We start from the raw sequence: 19,692 nt of genomic DNA, 5'->3' as shown, positions 1-19,692 counted from the left end.
CTACAAAATTGCTGCATTGGATAAAAATAAAAACCTAGTTTTTAAAAAAAGACATTCAGTCCAGTAGTGCAACATGTAGCAACACCATTGGAGGTTTCAACTTCGCAGTATGTAGTTCTACAGGCTAGAGAGGAAGATAGATATGACAAATTGATTGAATGTTTTACTCCCTTCATTAGCATAACTTAAAATTGTTTTCCAGAATGATTTTTTTCTCTATTACTGTCTTTTTCATATTTTGCCAGTTTGATAGCCATGAGTTTGAAAGTCGGGGTTATGTTGGTATGTGTTTTCCCGTAAAGAAACTAGGTGGTACCGTAGATAGAGAATGCTGGACCTGGAGTTAGAAACACCTGGATTGAAATCCTGCCCCAGAGATTTAATAGTTATGTTGACCCTGGGCAAGTCATCTAATCCCTTTCAGTCTCAGTTTCTTCATCTGAAAAATGCAAATAATAACACCTATTTCACAGGATACAGTAATAATTTACAATTCTTCTTTTGAAAACTGTGTCCTTTGAACCACTTATCCTTTCAAAAACAGCTTGGGTCTTAATATTCATATTAGTTTTCTATGTTTCTTGGATGTGAGGTCTTTATTGGAGACATGATGCAAAAAAATTTTTCCCGATCAACATGTCCTTATCCTAGTTGCATCAGTTTTAATGCAAAAATTCAATTTTATATAATTGAAATTATCTAGTTTAATAATATTTGTACTTCTTGTTGCACTAAAACTCTTTCTCATCTAGTTCTGACCTATTCAGGTCAGAAAGTCATTTCAAGTTTCTGTTTTATAAGATGTTGGTCTGAACTTAATTTCTGCCAAACTGCATTCTAGTTTTTCCAGAATATCTTATGGAATAGGGAGTTATTCTCCCAGAAGATTTATATTCTCAAATTTATTGAACACTAGGTTTATTGAATTTGTTTCCAACTTGTCCTTATCTAGTGTATTCTGCTGAGCTACTTTCTATTTTGTAATTAGTACAAAATAATTTTGCAAAGTATTCTTCACCCCTACTTTTTTTCCCATTATTTTCCTTCTACGTCTAGACCTTTTTTACCCCGAATATATTTTGTTATTTTTCCTCACTCAATAAAGTATCTCCTTGGTTTTTTGATAGTTTATCACTAAGTCTAAGTTAGATTTATGCTAAGAATACAGGAATATTTCAACATTTTTTAGAAAGTGTAATTTTATTGAGAAGCAGACAATTTCAAACCACTTTCAATAGATTTTTTAAAAAGAAAACTTATTTTTAAAAATTAATTGATTTATTTTTGTTTTCAACATTCACTTCCATAAGCTTTTGAGTTTTAAATTTTCTCCACCTTCCCCCCTCCCCAAGACAGCATGCAATCTGATATAGGCTATACATATACATTCTTATTAAATATATTTTCACATTAGTCACATTGTAAAGAAGAATTAGAACAAATGAGAGGAACCACAAGAAAGAAAAAAATTAAACAAAACAAAAAAAAATAGCAGATAGTATGCTTTGATCTGCATTCGGACTCCGTAGTTTTCTCTGGATGTGGACAGCATTTTCTATCATGAGCGTTTTGAAGTTGTCTTAGATCCTTGCATTGCTGAGAAAAGCGAAGTCTACGAAAGTTAGTCATCACACAGTGTGGCTGTTACTGTGTACAACATTCTCTTGGTTCAGCTCATTTCACTCAGCATGAATTCATGTAAGTCTTTCCAGGTTTAAAAAAAGAAAACTTTAGCACTTATGCTATAAAAAAAAAATACAAAAATTGGCATAGAATCATCATTTTTAATGTAAAAAAGGATACATCTAAAACCTTTTTACTATGAGGAAATTTTCCCAGTAAGTGCAAGAATTAAGGATGTCCCCTTTCCCAACTACTTGATATAATTCTAGACATATTAGCAAGTGTAGTAAGACAAGGGAGAAATTAAAGACAAGCTGAGAGGAAGGAAAATTAAAAATATGTGTACTTGCTATTGGATTTTATAATTGAAATACTAACTTAGATGAAGTAGCAGGATACAAAATAAACCCACCAAAATCAGTAGCAATTCTGCATAGTAATAATAAAATCTAAAAGTAAAAAATAGAGGATTCTGATTTTAAAGAATTACATAATGCATAAAAATCTGGAAACAGTGTTTAACACTTAACATAAAAGCAATTACAGAGCCATTGTTAATGAAATAAAGAAGGCCTTATGGTTAGACTGTGCAATATAAGTTATACTACCTAAACTAACAAATTTCATTTTCTACCATTCAAACTACCTGTAGGATACTTTATAGAGCTAGACAAAATAATAAAATTTGTTTTGATGGACATATTTCTTGGATGATGTTTTTGATGTTACTTCTAGAGCAGTTCATCAGTGGTAGTTCGCTAAAGCCAAATCATGCTCAGTATATATCTCTTTTCCTTTGACTGACTTGCATATTTAATCCTTTGGAGATTATGGATTGCCGTTCTTCAGGCACATAGCTTGAGACATTACTGCCTCGGTCTAAAAGTTGTCGGTTTTAGCATCTGTCTCCTCTGTGTGCTTGAGCTAGCCTAGCTATGACTTCCCATCTAATTTAATGCGATTTCTACTTCCTTGTGGGGGAGTATCCAAACATGCTTCCTTAATCATTAATAGGATAGTTTCTTCTAGTGACCTCAGTAGTCTTTTTTTTAACTTCATCCATCATTGTCTTCCAAGTTTTATCCTAAACATTGCTAGAATCTGGCTTAGTTGCTTTGCTCACCAAGCTTTCTGGAAAACTTGTTTTCCCTTCTTTAACTTTGTGTTTTATCAGAAGATCTTATAAGATTTTTCAAATGATTTCATATTTTTAATCAGGGGCTCTTCAACATGTGTGTGTGTGTATAAAATTGTTATGAATATAATAGATATGCAAAGGAATATGCAAAAATATATAAAATAGATATGCAAAGCAAGTCCATTACATTGAAATATAGTTATCTTTCTATTTGTAAATGTACATATATATACACATATATATGTGTTGTTGGTTTTTTTAAGTTTACAGTCCACACACAAAGATCCTTCTCATAAACCAATGTTACTTTTATCTCCCATTTTATTCCACCTGGCAAGGTGATAGCAGTTTCTGACTGGTGTGGTTTCTAGACCCTTTGGCATTTTCTTCTGTGGAATTTTTATACTATTTATGCTATTTCCTTGGGAGTTAAGTCAGTCCCTCATTAAAAATTAAATGCCAACCATGTGCCAGGCATTGTGCTCAGCACTAGGCATACAAAGAAAGGTAAAAGATAATCTGTGCTCTTAAGGAATTCACAGACTAACAGTGGAGACAACATGCAAGCAGCCATGTCCAGATAAGCTGTATACAGAATGTACTGGAAATAACCAGCAGAGAGAAAGCAGTAGAATTAAGGAGGAACAGGAAAGGCTTTCTGTAGAAGGAAGGACTTTAACTAGGACTTGAAGGAAGCCAAGAGGTGGAAATGAGGAGGGAGAGATTACTAAATGTGAAGGATAGCCTTTGAAGATGCCTGCAGTTGGGAGATGGAGTGTCCTGTTTAAGGAACAGCAAGGAGGCCAGTGTCACTGAATTGAAGAGTACATGGGGTGGTATAAGATGTAAGAAGAATGGGAAGGTGGGGTGGGCAGGGCAGGTTGTGAAGAGCTTTGAATGTCAACAGACATTTCTGTAGTTAATTCTGGAGGTGATGGGGAGACGCTAGAACGTATTGATTAAGAGGATGTGACGTGGTTAGACCTGTGCTTTAGGACTGAATGGAGGATGGGCTAGAGTGGAGAGAGGCAGACCAACCAACAGGTTATTGCAATACTCTAGATGTGAGATGATAAGGGCTGGCATCGAGGGGTGGCATTGTCAGAGGAGAGAAGGGGTTGCATGTGAGAGATAGTAAAGTAAAATTGACAGCTTTGGTAACAGATTGGATAGGGGGAGTGAAAGGGAATGAAGAGTTGAGGATGACACCTGGGTTGTAAGACTGTGTGACTGGGAAAAGATGGTGATGTCCTCCACAGTAATGAGAAAAGTTAGGAAGGGGAGAAGCTTTTGAGGGAAGAGATAATGAGATCAGTTTTAGACTTAAGATCTTCTAATTCAGTATGTCCAGTGGGCAGTTGGAGATGGGAGATTGGAGGTCAGTAGAGAAGTTAGGTCTGTGTATAAATAGATGTAGTGATCATCAGCATGGAGATGATAATTGAATCTATGGAAGCTGATGAGATCACCAAGTGAAATAGTATGGGAGAGCCCAGGACAGATCCCTGTGTGATATTCATAATGGGGGAAGGAGGGGTGTTGACTTGAATGAAGATCAAGCAAAGGACACTGAGAAGGAGCAGACAGGTGGAAGGAAAACCATTGTCATAGAAACCTAAAGAGAGGAGAGCATTAAGGAAAAGACTCAAAGGATGGCAATTGAGAAAAAAGATCATTGAATTTGACAATTAAGAGACTTTAGGAGTACTTTGGAGAAAGCAGTTTTGAATAATAAGATTGGAAGCCAAACTGTAGAGTGAAAGGGAAGGAGAGGTATTTTATTGTAGTTGAGTAAGGTAAGTTCTCGAGGAGTTTAGCCACAAAAATGAGGAAAACCATACCTTAAATCAAGTGAGGGTTTTTTGAAGATGGGGGGAGATGTGGGCATGTCTTTTGGCATTAGGGAAGCAGCCTGGAGTCAGGAATATTAAATGTGAGTTCAAATATGGCCTCAGTCAGACACTAGCTGTGTGACCTTGAATAAGACACTTAACCTCTGCCTCAATTTCTTCAACTGTAAAATGAGGATATAATAGCATCTTCCTCTTGGGGTAATTGTGAGAAACAAATGAGATAATATTTGTAAATGCTTAGCGTAATGCCTGGCATATGGTAATATTCCATTCCAGGGAGAAGTTGAAGATAAATGGGAGAGTAGGGGTATTAGAAGGGGCAATCTGCTGGAGAAGATGGAACGAAATACAATCACTTGTGCGTGTTTGAGTTTGGTTTTTATACATTTCACACTTTTTGACATCAGTAGTTTTTCTGAATAGGTGAGTTTGGAATTGTTTAGAATTGTTTGCTATTTACTTCTAATTTAGTATTGATTTTAGTCAGTGGTCGGACTGTACACATACAGGTGATTGGGAAATGATTTGCAAAATTATGACCATTTATTTCATGCCTACTAAGATAAAGTTCATTTTGTTTTTGTGATGCTAGTTATAAATAGCAATATATTGTTATTTGATTAGTTGGTGCTTACCATGTCGAGTGTCTCCAGGTTCCTTTTTTTAACCGGAGAATTCAGGCTGTGTAGGCGTGTGACTTCTGTTTAAGCTTTTAAACTCCCTTGTGTCTTAGTCCTTAATCCCATTGTCAGACAGATTTTTGCTGTCCTCCCTTATGCCCGCCTTTACATTAATGTCACCAAATATCAAATTATACATTGCCTTCATTTGGAAGATATTGAGTTAGTAGAATTTCTCTTCCTCTGTATCCTCTGTAATAGAATGTTATATATTTTCAGATGCAACTGAAAAGTTTTTTTATGCTTGTAGATTAACATTTAAACCAACCCCTTTATTTTCTCCTCCAAAGACTCAAGACCTCCATACATTTAGCTGCAACTTCTTTTTGTCTTCTAGTTTCCTTTGTATCAAGAATGTCATTATTTGAAATGATTCAGTTACTCTGGTAGGTTATCTATCTGAGGACTGTTTAAGAATCTTATTTAGAGTACCAGCAGTTTAGTTGATTAGTTAACTTAACACCTAAGTTAGTTGCTAGGTGCTCTTTAAACTATGATCTTTGGTACCCATTATTTGTTTTTTCTGACATAGTTACTGATCAAATGCAAGCAGACTGCATTGGAATGAGGGCCATTTTTACTTCTACCATCCCTTTCTAGCATGGTAGAACCTACCAAAGCTTATGTTCCAATGGCATAACTAAGAAACCAGCTTCAGTGGGACATTGGGTTAGGAAAAAAGATAGCATATTTTTCAAATATATAAATGCCTCATGTATGAAAGAAAGGTTAGAACTCTAAAAGATATTTTTTATAGCTTCAATAGGCAGAATTAGTACAGACAAGTAAAAGTGAAAGGGAGGCTCCATTACGAATTTTCTCACAATTCAAATAATAGAATGGGCTAATGATTTCTGAAGAAGTGCTCAAGCAGAGATTGTGATCATCTCTAAAGCATTATATAGAAAGAAATTGGGGCAGCTAGGTGGCGCAGTGGAGAGAGCACTGGCTGTGGAGTCAGGAGGACCTGAGTTCAAATGTAACCTCAGACACTTGACATTTACTAGCTGTGTGACCTTGGCAAGTCACTTAATCCCATTACGGGGGTGGGGGCGGGGATTCAGAAAGAAATCATTCTGGGTCTGCTAACAGATGCCTGTAATCCCAGTTACTGGGGAGGCTGAGGCTGTTGGATCTCTCTTAGTCTAGCAGTTCTGAACTGTACTGGGCTATGCGGATCAGGTGTCCACACTTAATTTCAGCATTAATATGGTGAGTTCTTAGGAGCAGGAGACAACTTGGTTCCCTGTATAGAGGTTAAATGCCATAGATAGGAAGCAGAGCAGATCAGAATTCTCATGATGATTGGAAATGAGTTTGGACCTGTGAGTAGACCCTGTATTTCCAGCATAGGTGAGATGGGCAGACCCAGTCTTTAAAAAAAAAAAAAAATTGGGTGGGGCAGGGGGAAAGGAATCCTGAATTGGGAGTAAAATAGTACTTAAATGACTGCTAGGGTTGCTTTCAGTTCTTTGGTTTCTGTGATAATCCGAGTTTAATTTTCCCACAAAACTCTGCACTGACTTCACTTATTCCTTTTGCTCTTTTTTGGGATTGTAGAAACAGTACTAAGGTTAGGAAAGTTCTGTGAAAAGCAGTATAGGATTATTTTTAGCATGGGGTACTTGGTTTTTACACAATTGAATTAATTTCTCTTGTCTAGAACCCAAACAAGTTGAGAAGTTCTGCTAATCATCATCTTTTATAAATGTTCTTCTATGATAGAAACAATAAACAAGTTGGCGTAGGAACATAAAATACCTTGAAGAAAAGTTTTACCCCTGTGGTACACTGTATTTTTCTCTTTCAAACTTAGCAAACTTTTGAAAGAATTGGGTGATTTCATGTTGGGCTTCACTGTGTTTTTGTTTCTGTTTTTTATTGTGGCACCTACATTCCCTTATTATTTGTGTCCCAATATGGGTATCAATGGGCCAAAAAGTTTATAGAAATTTTAAAGCTTTGTTTCCAAATGTGATAACCTAAACTCTATCTTGATTAGAAGATCCCATTTTTAATTATATTATCTTAGAATTAACATGTTGTTTATCACGGTTTCATTTTTCTTATTTCTCTGTTACAGAGCTACCCACAACCAGGGCTTCAATACATCCAAGGGCAACAGATATTTACAGCTCACCCACAGGGTGTAGTAGTACAACCAACAGCAGCAGTGACTACAATAGTAGCAGCAGGGCAGCCTCAGCCTTTACAGCAGGTAAAAAATATTTTGCATGTATTTAATTTTTTCCCCCGCATTGCTCACCGATTCTACCAGTTTTTCGTTTTGGTTTCTCACAGATTTCTTAAGTATTCCTCGTAGTACATTCTGTTTATTTTTGTTTCTTTAGTATATTTCATATTGAGAGGTAGCACCAACACCATAATCTTATCTGTTTATCGGTACAGCTTTTAATCCCATTTCTTTGATATTCTTTTATTTATTATTATTGTTGACCATTTCTTAGACTGTCATAGGCAGTAATTAGGTAAAAATGATGAGGACCTTTGGGGGAAAGTATAACTACTTCATCTGAGTAGTTGTGATAGAGAAGAAAGGAAATCTGAGTTAGTGACACGTACCCTTAGACTTTGAGAGAATTTAAATAGTAAGAAGATAAGGCAACAAAGAGTTTCTTAAAGGATTCATAAGAAACATAGATGGAATCCCATGAACTGAATTCTACAAGGGAAATTGGTCCTGCAGTGATGGGAAACTCTCAAAAAGGGAGTTCTGAAAACACAAAGAGTAATAATTTGAGACCATTGTGAATGTCATTCTTCAAATCACCACCCACAAGTATTGTACTTCCATTTTCATGAATTATGAAATTCCTTTATCTGTCTATAAACTCCTTTTCTTATTGCTGCACTCTTTTTTCCTTCTTTTTTGGTGAGGTAGTTGGGTTAAGTGACTTGCCCAGGGTCACACAGCTAGTAAGTCAAATGTCTGAGGTCGAATTTGAACTCGGGTCCTCCTGACTGCAAAGCCAGAGCTCTATCCACTGCACCACCTAGCTGCCCTTTGCCTCACTCTTCTAACCCTACTGTTCATCTTCACCTTGAGCTTCTATTCTTTTGCCCTTCAGAATCTTCCCCTAGGCTGTTTTACCTTTGCCCTGATTTCACTTTGTTCTCTTCCCTGGTTTGACCTTGGAATAGTAGAATATTACAGACCTCTACTCCCTTCTGATTCCTTGTACTTTTTTCCAAGCTTAACCTACTTCAACCTCTGGATTATTTCCACCAGCTTTTTTCTCTGCTGTTGTTCCCAAGCAGCTAACGGAAGCTAGACAAAGTCACACAACTGTGCTTAACTAGAATTATTGCTGATTTTTTATCTAATCTCAATTTTCCCCTTATTTTAGCAGGCCGGTCCATTTACTCTTCCTTAATTTTTTTTAATCCCACTTCTGAAAGCAGTTACTTCAAAACCCTTCTCTCCTCAGGCCTCTAACACTACATCCTCCCTATACTCTGTCAGCAGATTTCGTTTGTACTTAGAGTATAGAGGCTATTCACTGTGAGATCCTTCCTCTTATACATTTCAAAACCTCTTGATGTTATCTCCCTTTATTTCCTTTTTTTAGTCTCTGATAAAAAGGTGGTCTTCCTCACCAAAGCCAACCCCTTTACTTGTACCCATGATACCATCTCCTCTGGTAGATTTCTGCCCACAGTTATTTTCCCTTGCCCTCTAATTTTCAAACTCTTCCTTTGTACTCTCTTATTTCCTCCTCTACAGTTACCACTATGCCCACGTCTTCTTCTCCTTCATAAGCCCTTAATAAACTTGACCCTTCTCATCCCTCAAGGTATCCTATATCTCATCTCTTTACCAAAAGCTGTCTACTTTTGTTGCATTAATTTTTTTCTTCTCTCGCTTCTCAGCCCTTTGTGCTCTGGCTTCTGATCTCATCACTTAATTGACAACAATCATTCCTCGTCAAATAAAGTGAGATTGCTATGAAGGGGAGAACATCAGGTTAAAATATAAATTCATTTGTGAAATCTTACAAAGGATGCTATAAGATTGAGTATTATTATAAAATGTTGGGAAGATATGCAAAAAAACAACAACAACAACAACAACAAAACACCACTGAAGTTTAAAGAAAGATTGGCAAAAGACCTAATTTAAAAGGATATTTAAGAATGAAACTGAAGGTGGGATAATAATTGGACCAAAACTAGAAAAAAACCAAAATATGTAAAAATGGTGCTGAAGAAAACAAAAATTAAAAAAAGCAGTTGAATTAGACCAGGTATACAAAGAGGCACTCCAGTCTGGAAACAACACAGTTTTTAGGCTGTTGAAGGATCAACTCTCAGGGTATCTGAAAAAAAGTAGATGATATCAAAACATTAAAAAAAACTCAGGTTTTATATATATGTGTGTGTGTGTGTGTGTGTATTTATTTATTTTTTAGAGTTGACCACAAATATCAATTATTCCCACTACTTTCTGCATGTGTTTCTGAAAAGAGCTAGAAGAAATCACATCTTGTTAAGTTCACTAGAAATTTGTTGTCAAGCCTTAAACTGAGTCTAAACTTCAGTAAGCATTTTATTCTGACCTTGCCTTATAATTGCCTGAGAAAATAAGAGACTTATTTGCTGTAAGCTCCCTCTTCTCCCTCTCTTATCTCAAAATCCCCTGGTATTTTCCCCTGCTCCTTACTCTTTTACTCTAATTTCTCAAGCGACAGCCCTTCTCATGAAGACACTAACTCTGCTATATGCAATCTTGATCTCATCTTTCTTTTCTTCTTTAGTAGATTGTACCTCTCTTCTCCCTGTAATCTTCGATCTTTCCATTTCTATTGGTTCCTTCTCTGCTACTTTCAAATATATCCAAGTCTCTTTATCCTTTAAAAAAAAAAAAGAAAAAACTTCACTAAATTTTAGCATCATCTTGAAGCACATATCCTTTATTTCTCTCTTTCTCAGCCAAGTTCCTAGCAAAAAGAATGGATACTTACTGCTTCTATTTTCTTCTTATTTGTTTCTCTACCTTTTCCAATCTGACTTCATGGCTCAAATGAAACTGCTGTCTCCAAATTTATCAGTGATCTCTTAATTGCCATTTCTGGTAGTCTTTTTGTTGTTGTTGTTGTTGTTGTTGTTGTTGTTGTTGTTGTTGTTGTTGTTCTTCTTCTTCTTCTTCTTCTTCTTCTTCTTCTCAATCTATCTGTGGGATTTAACGCTGTTGACTACCCTCTTCTTATCATACTTCTTAAATGTAAGTGTCCTGAAGGGATCTATTTTAGGCCTAACCCTATTCTTATTCTTTACTTCCTGCTTATTCTCCTGGTCTGCTTCACCTTTACACTGGCTGCCTTGTCTACCTAAGGGTGGCCCCACTCTTAGGCCAACTTGCTAATTGATGAGTCTCCATCAGGTACTAATTTGTTTTGAGCAGCTTCAGCTATGATGCTCACTTTACATCTTGCTTAGTCTCTGATCTGCTTCTTCTCCAAACTGTCTCCTTTGCCCCCCCACCCAGGTACCTGCCTTCCCTCTTCCTGCGGTCTCTGCTTTCCAGTTCCTATTTTCCAGAAGACAGAAATGTGAAAAAGGAACTCATTGAAGGCAAGGACCATGTTTTTGCCTTTCTTTGTATTCCCAGAGCTTAGAACAGTTCTTGGCACATATAAGCACTTAATATAAATCAGTTGATAGACATTTTATTAAGTGCCTACTTACTAATAGTTTAACTATCTAATCTCTTCTCTCATTGGCTCCATGGGTTTTATTATAATCATTTCAATAACAGTGACTCCCATATCTATATATCCAGTCCTAGTCTCTCCCCTGGACTTCATCACCCTATCACTAATTAGCTATCAGACATTTCGAGTTGGAGACATTTCCAACTAAATGTATCTTAAGAGAGCTCATTATCTTCTCTTTCCCAGCCCACCTCTCTTTCACATTTCCCTATTTCTGTCAAAGATGCTAACATTCTTACATGCTTGTAACCTTGAAATTATTCTCTTCTCCTTACCTCTTCCTTCATCTCTAATGTTAGTCCCTTTCTCACGTAGCCTCCACGTTATATTCAAGCCCTTATCATCTCCATCCTGATTGATTGCAGTGGCCTCCTTGGTTTTCTATGTCTCTTGTCTTTCCTACTTTAGTTCTCCAAACAACTGCCAAAATGGTTTTCCTTAAGCGCAGGTCTGACCATGTCACTCTCCTTCTTAGAATGCTCCACTGCCTCCTTATTACCTCATCTGTTTTGGCTTTTAAATTCCTTTATGGTCTGGCCCCAAACTAACTTTCCACCTTTGTTTTCCCTCTTCCTGTCTTTCAGTAGTTTAGCTAAATTGGCTTTCTTTTTATTGCTTATAGATAATACTCCACTTGCCATCTCTGTCTGTGCTTTTTAACTGAACCGTATGTCATGCCTGGGATTTGTTCTCTCCCTGCCTCCTTGTAAAATCCCTTACTTCCTTCAGGACTTGGCAAAAGTACCATCTACATGAAGACTTCACTATTCCCCCCAGCTACTAGTGACCTCCCTCACTCACCTTACCTTATATGTATTTTGTATTTATGTACATGTTGTCTCCTCCATAGAAAATATTAGCACCTTGAGGCAGGGACTTTTTGTCTTTGTACGCCTACAACAACGTCTAGCAAATGGTATGTGCTTAATAAATGCTTTTTGATCAGTTGATTGAACTGTATACCAACTTTATCATTTATTAATTTTTATTCATTTATAGAGGGCATTCCTAACATTGCCTTTTGGTAACAGTGTTTCACAGCAAAATACATCTTTATATTCATACATTTAACTGAAAGGTGCTGGTAATATGAGATCCCACTCTGCTTTTTATTTGACTATAAAAAAGCATTTGATGTGGTAGAACAAAATCTTACCTTAAAGACCTTTCTCTAACAAGGTGTCTCCCAGACATGTGTTAAATCATGCAGAATTCTTTAAAGGACATAACAAAACTTTTTTTTTTATTCCTTTAGTTACTAATATTAAGCAGGACTTTAAAAAGAGATTATACTTGTCAGTAGTGTTTGCCACTCTTATGGAGGATCTCCATCATAGAGTCCCAGTCAAAGGACAGTTCCCTATAAATGATGAGGTTCCCCAGATTTTTGATTTTTGATTTTGGTATGTGTGACATTTTGAGGGTTGGTAGCTAGAAGTTTTTAGAACCTATTAAATGTCTAATCAGTCAAGGAAGTTCAGTTATTAACTAAACCCACTGTTAATAGGGCATAAAGAAGATTTGTTATGTTGACCATTATACGGACAGACTATTACAAGTTTTTCCGTGTATGTGCATGTGTGTCTATCTTAGACCAGCACTGCAAATAGAGAATGACTTGGTCCCCGTATTGAGTAGGCAGAGGATTACGAAGGGTTATATTGCAGTTGGTAATTTGCACACTTCTTTGACCCCCAACTTCTTCCTGAAACAAAAGTTTATTCTTTTCTTCTTGTGATGGTGTATGGCTGTAAGTTATAGAATAAAATAGTCTCAAAAGAATGGAAATTTGAGGATTATCTTAAAGAGTAATGGAGAAGCGCAAGTAGAGCTTGAGCAGGCTGCAACATATTATGTTTGATGAATTATTCAGGAGTGCTAGTTTGTAGTTTGTCAGAGAAATGTATGATTAAAAAAAACAAATGGAGCTAGTAATGTAGTGATGGCAAATTATAACTAACAGTCTATATCTTCCGTTTGTTATCTAGATAATGTCAGGAGAACTCAAGAAGTGCTCCTTGCCCCTAACTTGCCTTTCCATTTGTTGAATAGATTCACAGGAAGACATGACCAAAATTGACAAAGAAAGGATGAGTTTGGATGTGTTGCTGTCTGTGTTATTGGAGGCAATATGCAAATTAGTGAAAATAGAAGTTCATATAGTACCATACAACATGTAAAAGGACACGGGAAAATGTTGATTTTTATGTGCCACATTTCTATGAGTATTCGACGAATGCCTGCTCTCTCAGCCCATTGCTAGGCAGTTGAAGATAAGAAATTCTAGACTGTTCCTTCCCATAATAGAGTTTATTGTAGTTGGGGTAACAACATTAATATATACATGAGACGATTTGTGGGAAACAGTGTATGTTTTGTGTGTGTGTGTGTGTACACAAACATATACACACCTATAATAAGTTAAATTGTGTAGAAGAACAATAAGTAGGAAGGCTCAACCTTGGTTTGAAGAATTAAGAAGTGCTTCCTCAGAGAGGAAAGTTGAGTTGGATTTGCAGGTATGTTTGGGAGCCACATGTGAAAAAAACTCCATAAGCAGAGACACAAAGACTCACCTATATATAGTCTCCAAGCCTTAACCTTGCCCAAATAATCTATTTTTAGTGATTATTTTATCTGTTCTGCTTTCCCTCTTATGACAGTACTAATGACCACAAAAAAGCAAAGAGGGGCAAGGGTAGAGATGCTGTATGAGGATCAACCAAAGGAAGTGGAGATGTTGCATATGGCGAAGAGACTACTTTGGGAGCTTTTATGATTGTTTTCAGATAAGAGAAAGGAGTATTTTATTTTTCAGGCATTTCAAGTACCCTCTTTCTCCCCATTGAAGCCTTACTTAAAAGAAAGACAAACAGTTAAGCAAAAGAAATCTGATAAAGTGATGAAAATTTTCAATATGTGTGTGTTCACATTTCTTTATGGTGGTGGAGGAGAATTGTTTCATTATCTCTGAGACTTTTTTTCCCCAGTTAAATAGATTTTGATTTATTCTTGGTCATTTTTTCATTCACATTGTTTTATATATCTTGGTTGTACTTATTTTTGGTCTATTTTATACAAATCTCATGTTTTTCTGAATTGTTGATATTTGTCCTTAATGCATAGTATAATAATCCATTGCATTCATATGACAGTTTTTTCATTCCTTCTCAAATCAATGGACACATTTCTAGCTGTTGGCTACCACTAGTAATACTGTTATGAATATTTTGATTTTTATTAGACATTTATTTCTGTCATCAGTTTCCTTGGAGGAGGTCCTCTGGTATTCAGAATTCTAGTAGATACTCACTTGTAACATATACTATAAAGGATTTTGTTGTGTCATGTATAGGTTGGACTAGATTACCTCTAAGGTCCCTTCCAGCTGACATTCTTTGGTTTTGTGATTGTATTGATGACTCAGTGCTGATGAAATTTCATATTCCCCTGTTCATATTTTTGCAGATAATGGTACCATTGTTCCCATGGCTAAGTAAGCTTGTAGTTAAAAATTTTAGAACATAAATAAGTCAAATAAAAAGCTCAGTCTATTAGTTGGCATTTGTACATTTAATTTGTTTGCTGCAAAATGAAAGCATTTTTTGTCCCTTTCACCTGGATAGGGGGTATATCACTGACCACAAATTCCTTTTGGCTTTCCTTAGCCAGAGTTAGTTGTGACAAATAACCTCCTGGATTTGCCACCACCTTCACCTCCTAAACCAAAAACCATCGTCTTACCTCCCAACTGGAAAACAGCTCGGGATCCAGAGGGAAAGATCTACTATTACCATGTCATCACAAGGTAAAATCGTGTTTGAGCCTTAGGTATAGCTTTTCTACTATAACTGGCTAGTTGTTAACAGTTGCAGAATTTGGTCTTATGTTTGTCATTGCTTGGGCATCTGCTTTTCCAGAGGCTTAAGTAGAATGACAGTAGCTGTTTCTTAAGGGTAGTCAGCAGCACACAGCCACCATAATGCAAATACGTTTGTTAAAGTAGTTCAGGAACTGGCAATGACTTTATATGAACTTGAAAGGACCAAATGAGATGAGAATGCATTTGGTTTTCAACATTTGTGTATTTATGGCTTGTGACTTTAAGCATCCATGTGATCTTATTAGTAGCCTTATTTTCATTTTCGCTTTGGCAATCGAGCACAATTTTGGCTGTGCACAGTAGAGAAAAAAATGAGAGGCATAGTACACACAAGTTTGTAGGGTAGCTGGTAGCCTACTAGGTTCTGCTATGCTCCCACAGTCTTAAAGATCTCAGTAGTGCACAAAGCAGACATCACTGATAGACTATTTCATGGTCACCATGCTATCCATCATCTGAAGGAGAGTGTCAGAGGTGATGAGACCTTGCCAGTCTCAGCATCTTCCAACAGCAGTGATTAAAGTCCCAGCAACTTCACCCTTGGTTTTCAGAGGGTAGCCACAGTAGAGACGTTTACACTAGTATAATATATGGTACAATGCCCTTACACTGCTATCTGACATAGTAGAGGGTAAGATTCAGGTTAAAAAATGTTTTAATTTTTAAGAATTTTGTTTGCTGTACAGTATTTACAGCACTGTAGATTTCATGAATATTGTCTGAAATCAGTGTGGTGTTTGTTTTTGTTTTTGTTTTTTAATTGAGGTGTTAGCACAAAGTGGGTACAGAATTCTAGGGAATTACTAGCGGAAAAATGTTTTATATGTTACATCAAGATTTATTTTGTGTACTGCATTTTATGGGTTATTTCATGATTGGCAACTATGTTAAGAAAAATGCATGTTATCAGAATTTGTTTTGTTATAAAGAATTTTATGTAAAAAAGTATTTTCAGCAATCTCTGGCAAAAAATGAGTTTTTGGTGGTCACAGGAATATAACCACCTATTTTCCATAGGTTCAATGTATCAACATTCACACTTTTTACTTTCGTGCCATTTTCTAGGAACGTTACCCCTCCAAAAGTTGGAAGTTGACTATATTAATAAATGTATATTAATAAAATCTTTTGCAACCTTTATAGTGCTTTTAAAATGTTAGCTGTTTTTGTTTGCTATTGAAAGGGGTTTGTAGTATAAAGGAACTAACCTTTATTTTCATAAATCTTTTGTTGGACACTTTATAAAAACAATTCCCCAGTGTTAAGTTACTTGTAGCTCATTGAAGGTAGTGCTATTAAATTTGGCCTCAGTAGCAAACTTATCTAAAGTACAGTGACCTTGACAGTTTTAACCAGAACCTCTTCCTTTACTAAAAGCAAGTCCATATCACATTGGTCCCTATCAACTCACTTCTAAACTGTTGGAGTAGCCTCCTATTCAATAAACTCCAGAGGGTCCCTGTTATCTCCAGAATCAAATATAGAATCCTCTGGCTTTTAAAACCTTTAATAACAGCCCTTTCCTACCTTTCCAGTAATTTTATACTATGCTTGCCTCTACATACTGTGTGATGCAGCAGTGCTGGCCTTCTTGTTGTTCCTCTTAGTGGACACTCTGATCTCCCAACTGCAGGCATTTCCCCTGAATTTCCCATGTGCCTCCTCTTTATCTCCATCTCTTAACTTTGCTGGCTTTCTTAAACTCTCAGCTAAAGTTCCATCTTTTGTATGTAGTTTTTTGCAGTCCTCAATTTTGGTGCCTTCCCTCTGAGATTATCCGCATTTTATTCTGTCTTTATCTTGTTTGTACAAAGTTGCTTGCAAGTTGTCTTTCCCATTAGACTGTGAGCTGCTTGAGAATAGGGGCTGTTTTTTGCCTTTCTTCTATTAACCAAAAGTTAAAACTCTACAAGACATGGGTAGTAACTTGATTTATTTCAAGACGAGGGAACACTCATGTTAAAGATACTTATACCAAGTACGAAGGAGCTTGTGATACAGGCAGAGCCTTGGTAATTGTGGATTACAGCAAAAAGAGGAAGTCATAGGAGAGAGAAAAAGGACCAAGCCCCTTCCTAGAGGAAGAGAAAGGGAGGGAAGAGCATGAGGGAGCAGGGTAGCAGGGGCAGCATTACTTTCCCTTGGGAACTGTTAGACCATGGAAATAGGATGGTCTGCTTATTTATTAGGGTCACAGTTTATCATTCTGGTACAGACTGACTGGCATCTGTCCTATAGCTGGTTCAGCTCTCAAGAGCACGCTGAAAGTTTAGTTAGGGTTGGAAGTAACAAATTATGCTAGCTAAGGGGGGTGGGGAGGCCTGAGAAATAGGGTAACTCAAGAAAACAAGTTCAGGGGGGCCCCCCTCACTTTATTCCTGATTATAGCACAGTGCCTAGAACATAGTGGACACTTACTTAAATTCTTGATAACTTGACATATAGAGGGGATGGCCTTGTAAAGAAGGCCCATCTCTTCCTTAGAAGAATGTGTTACATTTTTCAAAATGCTTTTGCCCTAACCTCTTCATCTTGAAATTGAGTGTGCCGCTGACTGGATTAGCATTCTGAAATCCTCTTTTAAAAAAGAAGTCTTGATCGTTCATAAAAGCAAAATCATTATGATAAAGATGAAAAGTTATTAAAGTCAGCAATACGTTGTTTTGCTTAATAATCTTTTCTATACTTCTAAGTACCTTATGAGCTTAGTCTTCAAAATATTATGTATAAATATTTTCTAGATTTAATTTTATTGTTTCCAGTTTCTCCTTACCACTGGCCCTTCTGTCTTTTTCAGTTCTGAAAATATCTGAACACTGTGGTAGAAATTACATAGCTAGCTATGCAACAATATTTGCTTGAGACAACTGGGTAGGCCACGGAGACCTGAAGAATACCAGACCAAGAGCTCTTGGCTGCAGACATTTATGTCCTGCTTCTCTCTCTTTTAATCAAACCTTCAAGGAGACCTTATCTTAAGATACAGACTACATATACACTCTGTGTGTGACCATCCCAATTAGCCAGTTAATGTCCAGCCAGCTTTATTTTTAGCTTATTAAAGCAAATAAAATAGACTAGACTAGAGGAAAAGAATCTTTAAGAAGTATTGTTACTGGTAAGCAGATGTATTTGACTTTTTTTTTATGTTGTGTTGCATTGTGCGTATTGCTGAAGACCACTTAGGTTTTAGACCTGTTTTCTTTTCTCTAAACAGTCTCTATTTGACTTCTTTTTTTTATGTTGTGTTGCATTGTGCGTATTGCTGAAGACCACTTAGGTTTTAGACCTGTTTTCTTTTCTCTAAACAGTCACTATTCACCTATCTTTTTTCTAGGCAAACTCAATGGGATCCTCCTACCTGGGAAAGCCCAGGAGATGAGGCTAACCTTGAACATGAGGCTGAAATGGATCTGGGAACACCAACTTATGATGAAAACCCCATGAAGGTGAGTATGGCCCCCTTTTTTTTTTTTCCTATTCACCGCAAGCCAAATAGTCTGTCACTGCTGTCTTCCACAAGATAATAGTCCACAGTATTTCAGAATGATGTGGCTCTTCTTAAACTATAGTCTCATATGAAAGTTATGATTAGTGTTTGTTGAGTCCTGGTTCATTTACTATTGTTCTGAAATGAAGTTAAACTGGTTACAACATAACCTCCATAAATGTATAGGTCTGTAGTTTTAAAGAAAGGGAAAAAAAGAACCTCAGAATTCCATTTTGTGCACCACTGTCACTTTTTCCCCTTCTCCCCTAGCCTTTTGGAAAAGAAAAGTCAAAAAAGTATATATTCTTCCCTCCCCCTTTATATCTGATGGGAACAAGTGCAGAAAGAGGAGAGGATTTGGGATTTTATGCGTTTTCAAATCAATATGTAAAATGTACAGTAAAAAGAACTGTACAATAACACTTTCCACTCATAAGGCAAATTACTTAAGATTGAAGATTAAAGGTTTTTGTTCTGTTCTGCTTCCAGAATATTATTGTTAAGCATTTGACAGAAAGATTTTGGAGGACGGAGAAGATGGAAAAAGTAAAATAAAAGAATCTGAATTCTTACCTGTTTGAATTTTGTTAAGCATTAAAAATAAGTTCTTTTTTTCCTCCTGCCATTTTAATATTTACTAGAGAGACGGAGAAAGCAAGTTAAGAATAACTGCGATTTGATAAATTTCAGGTGAATCACTTCAGTCATTTTACTACCGCACTATTTACCATTGGCTGTTGTACTGCCATATTCTTTAAAATTAAAATGTAAAGCACAACTTGTGTGGCACAAATTATGCAAGATCATTTAGTTGTTTTAGTTATGTTTGACTCTTTGTGTCCCTATTTGGAGTTTTTTTTGGGCAGAGATACTGGAGAGGTTTGCCATTCCCTTCTCCAGCTCATTTTACAGATGAGGAACTGAGGCAAGTGGGGTAAAGTGACATAGCTGGTAAGTGTCTGAGGCTGGATTTGAGAGTGAGTCTTCCTGATTCCAAGTCCAGTGCTCTATCCAGTGTGCCACCTAGCTGGCATTATTTAAGGTAGTTGGAAGTAAAATAGAACTTTTTTTTTCCTTCTGTATCCTTTGGTTTTATTGGTTATAACTTTTTGGGGGTGAGGGGTAGAATACAGAACAAAGATGCTTGGGAGAAAATTTCTTTTAGAGAAATTTGCCAAAGTTGTAGGTCCACATGTATAAAAAATGCAGGATATTTTCAACAGAATTTTATCCATAGAGCTGTAGCTAGCTACATAAGATTTAAGTACTCATATTACTTGAGTGCACATTGGG

At 36.5% G+C, this 19,692-nt stretch overlaps 1 protein-coding gene across 1 annotated transcript in view; it reads left to right on the top strand.

Annotated features, from left to right (window-relative positions):
* Nucleotides 1-19,692, top strand: part of SETD2 (SET domain containing 2, histone lysine methyltransferase) — a 93,501-nt gene that overhangs the window by 63,608 nt on the left and 10,201 nt on the right. The window contains 3 exon segments of the mRNA XM_020999125.2: nt 7,378-7,512; nt 14,695-14,834; nt 18,247-18,358. Of these exon segments, the coding sequence (XP_020854784.2) occupies nt 7,378-7,512; nt 14,695-14,834; nt 18,247-18,358 (387 nt within the window).

This window comes from Phascolarctos cinereus, unplaced genomic scaffold, assembly GCF_003287225.1.
Source record: "Phascolarctos cinereus isolate Bilbo 61053 unplaced genomic scaffold, phaCin_HiC Scaffold_4;HRSCAF=312, whole genome shotgun sequence".
NCBI lineage: Eukaryota > Metazoa > Chordata > Mammalia > Diprotodontia > Phascolarctidae > Phascolarctos > Phascolarctos cinereus.
Note: the sequence above shows the minus strand (reverse complement) of the source record. Positions and strands in the feature narration are given on the sequence as shown.